This window comes from Psammomys obesus, unplaced genomic scaffold (genome assembly GCF_907164565.1).
Source record: "Psammomys obesus unplaced genomic scaffold, mPsaObe1.curated_primary_1811, whole genome shotgun sequence".
Lineage (NCBI taxonomy): Eukaryota > Metazoa > Chordata > Mammalia > Rodentia > Muridae > Psammomys > Psammomys obesus.
In genome coordinates this window covers 31,984,210-31,997,697 of record NW_026585644.1, presented here as the reverse complement: position 1 = coordinate 31,997,697, position 13,488 = coordinate 31,984,210, and the positions used below count along the sequence as shown (strand labels likewise).

Here is a 13,488-nt window from a genome sequence, read left to right as displayed (position 1 = left end):
AGTGCGTCCGCGACCTCAGCCCGCGACCGTGGCTTCAGAACGCGCGAACGTTCGGGGCCCTCTGTCTCCCGGACGCGGTCTCCACACGGCCCCTCGCCTACGAGGGGGTCAGACAACCAAGGCGCGCACACCTCGTCGGGCCGCAAGGCAGGGTGGTGGCCCTCAGGCCGCGGCGGGCGGCGGACCGAGAACGAGGCAGCGCGCCCGTCTCGCTCTAACGGGCAGCTGTCGCAGCCAATCAGCTCTCGCCCGCGACCCCGGCCCCGCGTACGCCCGCCCCCCTGGCGGAGCGTGGCCCCTCGGGGCCCCCGCGGTGTCCGGTGGTTAGTTGGCGGCCCCCGTTGGGCTGCCCGCCTCCCGTCGGTCACGCCCCAGAGGGGAGCGGCGAGAGAGGGGCGCTCTCCCCGCTAGGCACCTGCGGTGAACGAGCGTTTGTGGCGGTTGCCCCCGGGAGAGCCGTCCAAGATGGCGGCACGTGGCGGTGGACGCAGTTGTACAGAGCCTCCCGTGTGGTCTTAGAGCTCGCGTCTGTGGACCAGTGTCTGGTCAAGGAGGAGGAATGAGACGGTTATCCATTCTAACTCGATGTTTCTCCTTCGTGGGCGGCTTTGAGATTTTTTGGATGACTGGTTGCTTCTTTTTGTTTCTGCTTTACTTTGCTTTCATTTATTTACTTGTTCATTTTTGCGGGTCTGCGGACTGAGCGGAGGATCACCGAGCTTCCCCCGCAGATCTGTATAGAGTCTCCGCAGATCTTTTTTTTTTTTTTTTTCTTTAAGGTAGGGTCCCATTGGCCTTTAACTTAGGACTTTCCTGCCCCTAGAGGACCTGAGATAACAGGCTTGGACATTTGTTTTTGAATCTCGGTAAATCATTACATAGCTATTTTGTTTGTTTTTTGGTTTTTTTGTTTGTTTTTTCCCATCAGAGTATTGGTAAGCACTGGGTTGTGGACCACCATTTTCACTTTTCCAACATTTTAAAGGACACACACTGATACTAACACTGAAGTGTCAGAGGCACTTGTATTCTCACACGTGGAGCCTACAACTACAGTTTCCGGTTCAGAGCTGAGGAGCCATGAGTCACTTGCAAAACTTACTGCTAGACACCCTACTGGGGACGAAGCATGTGGACAGTGCAGCCCTCATCAAACTCCAGGAAAGGAGCCTGTGTGTGACATCACCGGGATTTAATGTAAGAGGGAAAAAAGTTTTTAAGATATTTTTTAGGTTAACATACAAAATACTGGTTTCATCATGGCATTGTCATATATGTAGTGTGGGTGAACTATGTAAAAATATGAACGTGTTTGTATTTTTTTAAAGATTTATTTATATAATGCTCTGTCTGCATGTACACCTGCACACAAGAAGAAGGCACCAGATCTCATTATAGATGGTTGTGAGCCACCGTGTGGTTGCTGAGAATTGAACTCCTAACCTCTGGAAGAGCAACCAGTGCTCTTAACCTGTGAGCCATCTCTCCAGCCCATTTGTATCTTTTTTTTTAACTTAATTTTATTTATATATTTATTTATTACAGTTTATTCACTTTGTATCCCTGCTGCAGCTCCCTCCCTCATCTCCTCCCAGTCCTACTTACCCTCCTCCCTCTTCTCCCCCTATGCCCTTTCCCTAATCCCCTGATAGGGGAGGACCTCCTTCCCTTCTATCTGACCCTAGCTTATCAGGTCTCATCCAGGCTGGCTGCATCATCTTTCTCTGTAGCCTGGCAAGGCTTCACTCCCCGGCCCCCAGGGGGAGGTGATCAAAGAGCCAGCCACTGAGTTCATGTCAGAGACAGCCCCTGTACCCTTTACTAGGCAACCCACTTGGAGGCTGAGCAGCCAATGCGCTTCCTTTGAACAGAGAATCTAGGTCCTTTCCATACATGGTACTTAGTTGGAGTAGCGGTCTCTGCAGGACCCCCTGGGCCCAGGTATTTTGGCTCTGTTCTCCTTGTGAAGTTCCTGTCCCCTCCAGGACTTTCTGTCCCCTCCAGGACTTTCTGTCTTCCTCTTCTTCCATGAGGATTCCGGCACTCTGCCCAAAGTTTGGCTATGAGTCTCAGTATCTGCTTCAATACCCTGGTGGGTAAAGTCTTTCAGAGGTCCTCTGTGGACTGCTCCTGTCCTGTTCCTTGTCTTCAACAATGTCAAAATTTATTGAGTAATGATAATTTTGCAAGGTATAATAGTTCTGTGACATCAATTTCGTAGATATGCCTGTTTTCCTTGGTAACTATAACTGGAGTGATTACAGGGTTTTTTATTCCTATTTTAATTACTAATATCAACTCTTGGATCACACAGTTATATGTGTGTATGTATATTTACATATGATTACAGAATGGCAGTAAAGTGTTAAGATGGCACAGCAGAGTTCAGGAGTTTGCTCAGTCCTGAAAAGAAGGGAAGTCGGTAGAATATCAGTAGATACTTTATAATATCTACTGATAAACTAACAGAACCAGAGCTTCAGGAAGGAATCTGGGGAAACTTCAGTGGTGGCTCCTTCAGATCACAAATTGGAGAGTGAAGTTGCAGAGTTAAGACCAGCTCCAGTAGACACATGCCTGTAATCCCAGCACTCTGGGAGGCAGAGGCAAGTGGATCGCTGTGAACTACTGGCCAGCCTAGTCTACAAAGTGAGTCTAGGACAGCCAAGCCTACACTGAGAAACCCTGTCTCAAAACAAAGTAAACAAACAAAAGACCAGCTCCAGGAACAGAGGGACAAGGAGGATCCAGACAGATTGGTAGACAGATAGATGGGACAGGTCCAGGTCAGTAGGAACCAATACCATCTCAGTGCTAAGCGAGGGAGTCACATCCTTTCCTTGGTCTGTTGCATAATTTCTTGGGCCTGGTTTTTTCTGATATTTTAATTTGTCCATATGCTTCTTCTGTCTCAGCACAGGAATAAATCATTTTTCAGTCTGTGTTATGTGGGTAGTGCTGGACAGATGGACTGTTTTTATGACCATCCAGGTTTGAAGTCATCCTCTCTCTTCAAAATGGAGTCTCTCAGAGCAAGACACACTGAAAACACTGTTTTACGAAATACGGAGTAACTTAGAGCAAAGTACAGCCTGATCCCAACATGTCAGTATACCTGTTTTCATTCATTCCCATCCCCAGTTCCCTTCTCTATACCATCTTCTGCTTCAGCTTCCTCCCTTAATTCCTGCTGTTTTCTTATCATGTGTCCCACTCTTCTATTTCCCACATTCCTTAAGAGATCTGCCTCACCTCTCATGAGCCCCTTCCTAATTTTGTCACTTACAAACACACATTAGCAAATATATATGTGTGTACATATATACACACATAACGGTAAAGATTTGTCTTATACATATAAGTGCTTTGTCTGCATGTATGTTTGTGCACCATGTGCATGTAGTGCCTACCGAGGACAAAAGAGGGCTTCAGATCTCTAGAACTAGACAGTGTGGGTGGGCAGTGGGAACTCAACCTGGGTCCTCTTCAAGATCAACAAGTGCTCTTACCTGCTGAGCCATCTCTCCAGTTACATCCACATAATTTTTTTGCTTTGTTTTGTATTTTTTATTTTTTACAATTTATTTATTGTATATTCCGGTTGAAGCCCCTTTCCTCAATTCCTCTCAGTCCCACCCTCCCTTCCTCTTCACCCTTATCCCCATCCCCTAGTCCACCCTAAAGGGGGAGTTCTCTTCCCCTGCCATCTGCCCATAGCTTATCAAGTCTCGTCAGTCTTATGGAAGAAGGAGGGGATAAAAGGACACATAATTTTAAACCTAAATTCTATATATAAAAGAAATTGTGATGATTGTTTTTCAGAGTATGGTTTATTAACCCTTAATGCAATCATTTCAACTACAGCTATTTTCTGCAAATGTCATGATTTCCATCCCGACCCCCAAACAGGTCTCATTGTGTAGGCCAAGCTGGCCTCAAACTCACAGAGATCTTCCTGACTCTACCTCCTAAGTGCTGGGATTAAAGGCATGTGCCACCATATCCAGCGATTTAAATTTCTTTATGTCTGCATAAAATTGCATTGTATATGTGTACTACATTTTCTTTATCCATTCATATATTGGCAGGCATCTAAGTAGGTTCCATTTCCAGGCCATTGTGAAAACCACAACAATAAAAACCTACTGTCTGAGGTGACAGATAGATTTTATTGATTCAAAGTCCTTCAGCTATATGTACCCAATAGTGGTCCAGCTAGGTGCAGTTTTTTGAGAACTTCCATATTCATTTCCATAGTGGCTGGACAAGTTTACATTTATTCCAGCAGTGAATTAAGAGTTCCTCCTATCAGCAGCCAGGCGTGGTGGCGCACACCTGTGATCCCAGTACTCAAGGAGGCAGAGGCAGGCGGATCTCTGAGAGTTTCAGGCCAGCCTGCTCTACAAAGCAAGTCCAGGACAGCCAAGGCTAAACAGAGAAACCCTGCCTCAAAAAAAGAAAGAAAAAGAGTTCCTTCTATCTTTCCCCACATCCTTGCCAGCATTTGTTGTCGTTTGTTTTCTTCTTTATTTTCTATTTTTTGAATAAGGTTTCATATAGCCCAAACTAGCCTGCAACCTGCTGGGTAACCAAAGATAACCTTGAACCTCCTGCCTCTACCTTCGAACGTGCTAAGACCATATTCATGGAATACAATGCTGGTTTATGCAGTGCTGAGGATTAAACCCAGAGCTTTGGCATGCTAAGCAGGCTGTCTGTTGAGCTAATCCCTGCCCTCATTTTTGTCTTCTTGATACTTACTCTGACTGATACATGATGGAATCTCAAAGCAGGGTTTTTGTTTGTTTTGTAATTTTTGTTTTGTGTCTAAATGTTTTAACTGCATTTATGTGTTTGTGCCATGTGCATGCCTGGTGCCTTCAGAACTATAAGCCACCATGGGGGTGCTAGGAACTGAACATAGGGCCTCTTCATGAGTAACAAGTGCTCTTAACCACAGAGCCATCTCTCCAAAACTATTCCTTCATATGTATATGCATCTGAGTACAGTGCTCTTGGAGGCGAGAAAAGGGCTGCAAATCCTCTGGAGCCAGAGTTGTAGGCAGTTGTGAGCTACCTGACATGGACGTTAGGAACTGAACTCCTGTCCTTTGGAAGAGTACAAGTGCTCTTAAGAACTGAGCCATCTTTCCAGGCCCTCAGAGCAGGATGGGGGTGGGGAGGTTGGAGACAAGGTTTCTGTGTGCAGCCTGGCTTTCCTGGAGATTGATTTATAGAACAGGCTGGCCTCGAACTCACAGAGAGCCACCTGCCTCTGCCTCCTAAGTGCTGGAGTTAAAAGTTAAAGTGTGTGTCACCACTGCCAGGCTCAAATCAGTTTTTAATTTGCATTTCTCTGAAAGCTAAATCTCATTTTTTCAAGTATCTGTTCAAGTTCTTTTTCTATCTCTTTCAATAACCATTTATTCAGTTGATTGATTGATTGATTGGGTGATTTGGGCATTTTGGTGTTTGAGTTTTGCAGTTCTTGAGATACCTTTGGTATGTCAATCCCTGTCCAGTATGTAGTTGGTTATTTTGTGTTTTGTGTTCTGTCACTTTGCTCTGGCTATTGTTTTCTTTGCTGTACATCGCTTTTTAATTTCCCGTGATTCCATTTGCCAATTTCTGAGGTTATTTCCTGTGCCCCTGAAATCCTTTTCAGAAAATCTTTTCCTGTAGATGTGACTTTTAAACAAAAAGGATTATTCTACTAAAAACCATTGCAAGTGCTTTAGGACCACATAGTCTGTAAGAATAAATAATTCTGAGGCCGGGTGAGGTGGCACACACCTGTAATCCCAGTACTCAAGAGGCAGAGGCAGGGGATTGCTGTGTTTTCAAGGCCAGCCTGGTCTACAAAGTGAGTCCAGAATGGCTAAGGTTACACAGAAAAACCCTGTCTCGAAAAACAAGACAAAACAAAAAGTAATTTTGTGAATTCTGTAGTTGTTATGGAAGAGCAGCCATAGATAATGCACAAAAGAGAAGGTGTGGGTATTTGCTAATACAATTTTATGAATAATGAAACTTGAATTTCATGTAATGGTATTATGTCAAACTGCTTTCTTTCCTTTTTTTTTTTTTTTTTTCCTAGTCATTTTTTACAAAGTGTAAACCTTGCATACTTGAGCATCTTTTGGGTATATGCCTAGGAGTGGTATAGCTGGATCTTGAGGAAGCGCTATTCCTAATTGTCTGAGAAAGCACCAAATTGATTTCCAACGTGGTTATGCAAGTTTACATTCCCACCAGCAATGGAGGAGGGTTTTCTTTTCTCCACATCCTTTCCAGCATGTACTGTCACTTGAGTTTTCTATCTTAGCCATTCTGATGGGTTTAAGGTGAAATCTCGGGGTCATTTTGATTTGCATTTCCCTGATGACTAAGGACATTGAGCATTTCTTTAAGTGTTTCTCTGCCATTTGATATTCCTCTACTGAGAATTCTCTGTTTAGCTCTGTTCCCCATTTTTTAATTGGATTACTTGATTTGTTGCTTTTTAACTTCTTTATATATTGATACTAACCCTCTTTCAGATACAGGGTTGGTGAAGATCCTTTCCCAGTCTGTAGGCTGTTGTTTTGTTCTAATGACAGTGTCCTTTGCTTTACAGAAGCTTTTCAGTTTCATGAGGTCACATTTATTGATTGTTGATCTTAGAGCCTGTGCTGTTGGTGTTCTCTTCAGGAAGTTGTCTCCTGCACCAATGAGTTCTAGGCTCTTTTCCACTTTTTCTTCTAACCAATTTAGTGTATCTAGTTTTATGTTGAAGTCTTTGATCCACTTGGACTTTAGTTTTGTGCAGGGTGATAAACATGGATCTATTTGCATTTTTCTACATGTAGACATCCAGTTAGACCAGTATCATTTGTTGAAGATGCTGTCCTTTTTCCATTGTATGGTTTTGGACAGTTGTTCAACCATGTTTGTAGCAGCTTTATTCGTAATAGCCAGAACCTGAAAACAACCCAGATGTCTGTCAACTGAGGAATGGATACAGAAATTGTGGTACATTTACACAATGGAATACTACTCAGCAATTAAAAACAAGGAAATCATGAAATTTGCAGGCAAATGGTGGGATCTAGAAAAGATCATTCTGAGTGAGGTATCCCAGAAACAGAAAGACACACACAGTATATACTCACTTATAAGTGGATATTAGACATAAAATATAGCATAAACCTACAAAAATCTGTACACCTAAACAAGGTGAGCTAGAAGGGAGGACCCTGGGTAAAATGATCAATCCTCACTCAGAAAGGCAAACAGGACAGATATAAAAAGAAGGAGAAAACAGGAAACAGGACAGGAGCCTACCATGGAGGGCCTTTGAAAGACTCTACCCCTCAGTGTATCAAAGCAGAAAATGAGACTCATAAACAAACTTTGGGCAGTGTTCAGGGAATCTTATGAAGGAAGGGGGAGATAGTAAGACCTGGAGAAGACAGGAGCTCCACAACCATAGCAAGAGAAGCAAAAATTCTGGGCACAGGGGTCTTTTCTGAGACTGATATGCCAACCAAGGATCATTCATGGATATTACCTAGAACCCCTGCTCAGATGTAGCCTGTGACAGCTCAGTATCCAAGTGGGTTTCCTAGTAAGGTGAACAGGGACTGTCTCTGACCTGAACTCGGTGGCTAGCTCTTTGAACACCTCCTCTGGATGGGGGAGCAGCTTTGCCAAGCCACAGAGGAGGACAATGCAGCCAGTTTGGATGAGACCAGATAAGCTAGGGTCAGATAGAAGGAGAGGAGGACCTCCCCTATCATGGACTTGGAGAGGGGCATAGGAGTTGATGAGGGAAGGAGGGTGGGATTGGGAGGGGAGGAGGGAGGAGGCTACAGCTAGGATACAAAGTGAATAAACTAATGTAAGTCTCTTGTTTAATGATATTTAAAAATAATATATGGCTTATAATTTAATTAGCTATATAATAAATTGAAAATATGATATATTACTTTATTAAAGCACCTAAGTTAAGATTAAAAAAAAAAGTGAAAACCAAGCCAGGTGGTGGTGGCGCACGCCTTTGATCCCAGCACTCAAGAGGCAGAGGCAGGTGGATCTCTGTGAGTTTGAGGCCAATCTGGTCTACAGAGTGAGTTCCAGGACAGTCAGGACTGCTACACAGAGAGACCCTGTCTCAAAAGAACAAACAAACAAAACAAAAAATTTGAAAACCATTCTCAGCCTTCAGGCCATTTAGAAAACAGACAGTCGACCAAATTTAACTATTCAGTGGCTATGATCTTTTGATTTGGCCTATTTGTTTGCAGATAATGCCCAGTGATGTTCGAACACTTGTGAATGGATTTGCCAAAAACCCATTGCTAACCCGAAGGGAAGGGTTGTATTTCAAGGAAAAGGATTACAAGTGTGTCCGGTCAGATGACTCTTCTCTCTATGCTAAAAATGTAAGTATTCAAGGTTTGACAGATGGATAAAAACTTAAGAATTTTACTTCAATTTTCTTTAACCCTCCTGTTGCTCTCTGCCAAACAGAATAGGTCATTATGATCTTGAGTCATTCAGATAGCAACGTAGTACCAGGAAGGCATATCTGAAAAATACTCCCAGAAGGGTTGGGAATGGAGCTCAAGGGTAGAGAACTTGCCTAGAATGTGGAAGTCTCTGGGTCTGATAGAAAGCACTGAAATGAAGTGAAGGAAAAGAAAGGAATTGTCTGAAGTATTCTCAGTGAGATATGCTGTTACAAATGTTCTGCACTCGTCAACTGAGCTATCTCTTCCTGATCCTTCAGGGTGCTACAATCACAACCTGTTTGCCTTGGGTCCTGAAACCCTGACTAGAGCAGTGAGGGAATAAAGAAAGGACAGACACATAGATACAAACGGTAAAGCGAGGATCAGGTGGGAGTGTTTAAACACATTCCAAAAGTTTATGCCCGTTAGGCATAAGCATGTTACGTCAGACACAGAGGTGGGCAAAGTTTGCTTACTAAGGGGTTAAATTATCCCAGAATACATAGTTATATCTGGACCTGCAACTCCAATGTCTACACAGTCAGTGGAGTTCTAATCTGTACAGTTTCTTTCCAGGAACCTTTCTTCACAATATGCATGATACTAATACAAAAGGCTGAAACCTTTTCAGAAGACACTAATAAATTTCTAAAAAGGAGTAGAAGACTAAAACACACATACATGAATACAAAGAAGTCAGGAAATAGCTTCTTTTTTTTTTTTTTTAAGTGTCTGTGGGTAACTGCTGGTCTTACGTTGGACCAAAGGCAGAATGTTGGGTTTTCTTCTTTGTCCAGGAAAACACTGGTGTGGTAGTGGTGAAGACCCACCTGTACCTTCTGGTGGCTACTTACATTGCAGGCATGTATCCTAGTGTCTGTGTAGAAGCCACAGAGAAGCTGGGTAAGTTCACTTCCCAGTGAGGTTTGAGACCCTACGCAAACTAGCTGGGGGAGAAAGGGGGAGTTTGGGGGGGATTCAGAGGTGCTTGACCCAGGGGAGCCATGGGAAATGTGGATGCCACGGCTGGGAGCCCTGCTGGGATTCTGCCTCCTCTCTGCTTCTCAGGGAGTCAGCATTGTCAGTCCCCTTACAGTGTAACTGCTTTCTTCCCTGGTTTGGGATCATGGTGAAGCCTCTACCCTGCCTCTTATTTTCTCTGAGGACCCTGATTTGTTTCATCTAGTTTACCCCTATTCCCACGTTAATAAGATGTGCAAGAGAGATGAACAAGGGAGCAGAGAGAAGGCAGGTTAAAAAGCAAGGAAGTGTTAGGGGCCCACCCTGTAGGACAGAGAAGCTAGGAGAGAAACAGCTATCTTGTTTGTGTGTACTCCAGTCCCCTTACCTGGTTTACACTTGTAAAAGAATAAAAATAAGATTTAATAGAGAGCCAAAGTGAGGGTTGATCATAGCAAATGGAAAATCACATTGTTTTATTTTGCATCTTTTTTGAATTTCTAATGATCTTAGAATTGCTTAAAACAGTCCTTTGAAATAGTAGGGCCTTCTAGCAAGAAAAGCAGTCATGCATTCATTCCTTCTTACAGCAAGTAACTCTGCTGTCCAGTCATGTACCCTACACTATCTCAGACCAAAGCTGGATAAGACATATCCTCTGCCTTTCATGACTCTGTAGATGTCATCCTATCTGCCAGATACACATTTCTGTTCTGTTCATGCCCTTCGCAATTCGTTAGCACATTCATAATCATAACTGAAGGTCCAACTCAGATCTGAACATCTCTTCCACAGTGCTGGATAGTTTATGCACACTACCATCATTATTTCCATTAGAGCTCTTTGTCAATCTGGATTATGAACCCAGAAGGCAACATGCCTTCTAAATCATCCTCCTTTCTGATATCTAACACAGTGCATAATTTTGAGTAGGAAATTAATACATGTTGATGATAAACAGAAAAGTGAATGACTTCTGCCTTACAGAATCCGGGAAAGCTCTAGTGAGCAAACCTCAAATGAATATCTGAGAAATTAAGTACCAGAAAAGGAGACCCAGTTTCAGTAGAGTAGGAGCAGAAACCAGAACAGAGATCTATAATCTGAGCTAATGTATCCCATTAAAGCATTCATAAAATGAAAGTAGGTTTTCAATAAGCCAGGCTTTAGCCTATCAGCTCAGATCCAAGGATAATTCCATAAAGAAGACCAGAAAGTTCCCTGATTTCATTATAATGAGGACTTTATGAGCTTTTGTTCTTTTTAAATCAAGGTTACAAAAGACTCCAAATAATAATACAGCTAACAGTATGCCAGGCAGAGCCCACTGTTGGAAGAAGGGACCCGGTATGTTAGAAGTGTTTGGATGCTCCTACAGAATGGACCGAGCTGCTGCCAACCCGCCACTTGTTGTCACTCTCCTTAACTATGCTTCCTCATCACTCTGACTCTCTCTCTCTCTTTCTCTTTGACATATGGTTTCACTGTGTACCCCAGACTGGGCTCAAACCTGCAATTCTCCTGCTCTAGCCCACTAAATTTTGGGATTACAGGCATGTGTTACACCCAACAATTGTCTTTCTCTATCAAAAGGTATTTGATTATTATAGAAAATCTGAGAAATAAAGAATCATGGGGATTAATTGTTTTTTAATCTCTGGGTATAGTAGCATATGCCTTTAATCTTAGCACTCAGGAAAGGTGAGCAAATCTCAGTGAGTTCAAGGCCAGACTGATCTACATAGTTTCAAGCCAGGCAGTTACATGGTAAGACCGTGTCTCAGGTTTTTGTTGTTGTTACTTTGTTTGTTTTATGGAAGATTCTAACAACATGACAGTAACAGCTTTAAGACGTAAATAGACAAATAACTTCACACAAGTCAGTCAGGGTTTTTTATTATTTATTTATTTAATGTACATGAGTTCTCTATTTACATGTACACCTACATCCCAGAAGAGGGCATCAGACCACATTATAGATGTGGTTGGCAGGAATTGAAGTCAGGACCTCTGGAAGAACAGACAGTATTCTTAACTACTAAGCCATCTAGCTTAGCTTATCTAGTTCCCATCAGGTTTATTTTTAAAACAACTACTTTGGTGGGTCATAGGCATTGGTAAAATGTTAACATTGCTAATTCTAGACCTCAGTCTTAAAAGATTAGTATGAAATTATTAAAGAACTATAGTTTTTCCTTAAACTTCCTATGACAATTCCTAAATAGACAACCAAAGGCTCCTTCATGTGAGAGTCTTAATTAAATCCACATGTGAGAACTAGCCTCTTTGTGTTGACATCCACATGGAAAGAAACAGATGTTTCATGGTTTGGGCATTTTGTTAATTCTCCTGAGAATATCATCTAAGACTTTATTGCCAGATTTATAACATACATGAATTAAAAAAAAAAATCATTCATTTTGCTGAATTTGCCTGGCAGTAATTTTTATAGTCTACATTTTAAAGGTCTTACTTTTTTTTTTTCCTGAGACAAATCTTGCTATATAGCCCTGATTGACTCACCAAGAAGATTAGATTGCCCATGAACTTGATGCAATATTTCTGCTTCTAACTCTCAAGTGCTGGGATTACAAGGGTATGCCACTATACCTGACTAAATGTCTACTGACACTTAATACAGACCTTATCTCCCACCATTTCATCTGTTATGGTTGCAGTAGAGGAAGGCAAGTGGATTAGGAACCAGCAGTTGGCTTAAGAAAACAAGTAGAGGGGCTGAAGAGCAGTTAAGAGCACTGGCTGCCCTTCCAGAGGTCTGGAGTTCAATTCCCAGCAACCACATGGTGGCTCACAACCATCTATAATGTGATCTGATGTCCCCTGCTAGCATGCAGGTGTACATGCAGACAGAACACTAATTTACGTAAAATAAATAAATCCTAAAAAGAAAACAAGTAGAAATTTTGATGAATGAACAGCTTTCAAAATTTTTATTATTAACAGATTTTTTAATTGAAGTGCTATTGACCAGTTATAAATGTAGATATAAACTAGTCATAAGGACTGAGCAGCAGGTTCTACTGTTCCTTTAGCCCTCCCCCACCTGTGTGCATTCACAGTTTTATACATCTTGTGATAAGTATGTGCACCTTCATTCTCTGCATGGAGAACCAGTCATTGTAGAGCAGATCAAATATCACTGTGAAATAGAATTGAGGAGTGCATACATCTGTCTTTCCTCATAGACACAGACTTCTACAATATACTGTAATGGCAGTTCACTACTCCCTAAGTTATTAACATGCTGTGTTTTCTTTCAGGAGAGTATCTAAGAAAAAAAGGAAACTAAGTCATCAGACAACTAGTGAAGACAAGTTTGCTATTTTGGAAGAAAAGTATAGACCCTTAAGAAAAAGATTTTGTGGTTGAAAAACACTGAATTGGAGATTAAAACAAAGACTGAGTTAAGGAAGCAAGTTTTCTTATCTCAAGAGGTCACCATCTCTGACTAGAAGGACCTGACCAGCTCATTCCTTTTTAAGCATTGGTCACTGACATGAAACCTGAATACACTAGTAGTCTTTCACACAGAAGTCTGTTGGGAGTCTTACCTCCACACTGCATGATCAGGACAATGAAAGAACCTATTTTAATAATTTAGGGTTCTGCTGTAGACACTCCTGAAAAGGAAGCTTCTTTCTTTCCCTGATAGCAGCCCCAGGCTAGGTATACCTTTGGTATACCTTTCTGTACACAATCTGTGCACCCTTCAGTTCACCCTTTGTAACCCTCTGTGCACCCTTCAGTTCAGTGCACTGTTCAGTATAGCCTTTGGTACACCCTTCGGTATGCCCTTCAGTGCACCCAAGAGTGCACCCTTCTGCACCCTTTAGGCATTGCTTCTAAGGAGGAAATGGTTTGCTTCTTTGCTCAAGAGAGGGCTTGGGAAATACAAACCTAACTCGACTTTGGCCAGATTGGATTATCATTATTACCCTTAAGGATAATAACCATTTAAATGAATAGACTGTCCTCCAGGTCCCTCTACATATGCTTTACCTGAGCCAAGAGGAAC

General features: G+C 42.3%; 1 protein-coding gene across 1 annotated transcript; it reads left to right on the top strand.

Annotated features, from left to right (window-relative positions):
- Positions 1-179: 179 nt before the first annotated feature.
- On the top strand, positions 180-12,881 carry Pfn4 (profilin family member 4). Its single transcript, XM_055626097.1, has 4 exons — positions 180-1,197; positions 8,286-8,423; positions 9,290-9,395; positions 12,734-12,881. Exons 1-4 carry the CDS (start codon positions 1,081-1,083, stop codon positions 12,760-12,762), a joined length of 390 nt encoding a protein of 129 aa, XP_055482072.1. The 5' UTR covers positions 180-1,080; the 3' UTR covers positions 12,763-12,881.
- Positions 12,882-13,488: the final 607 nt, after the last annotated feature.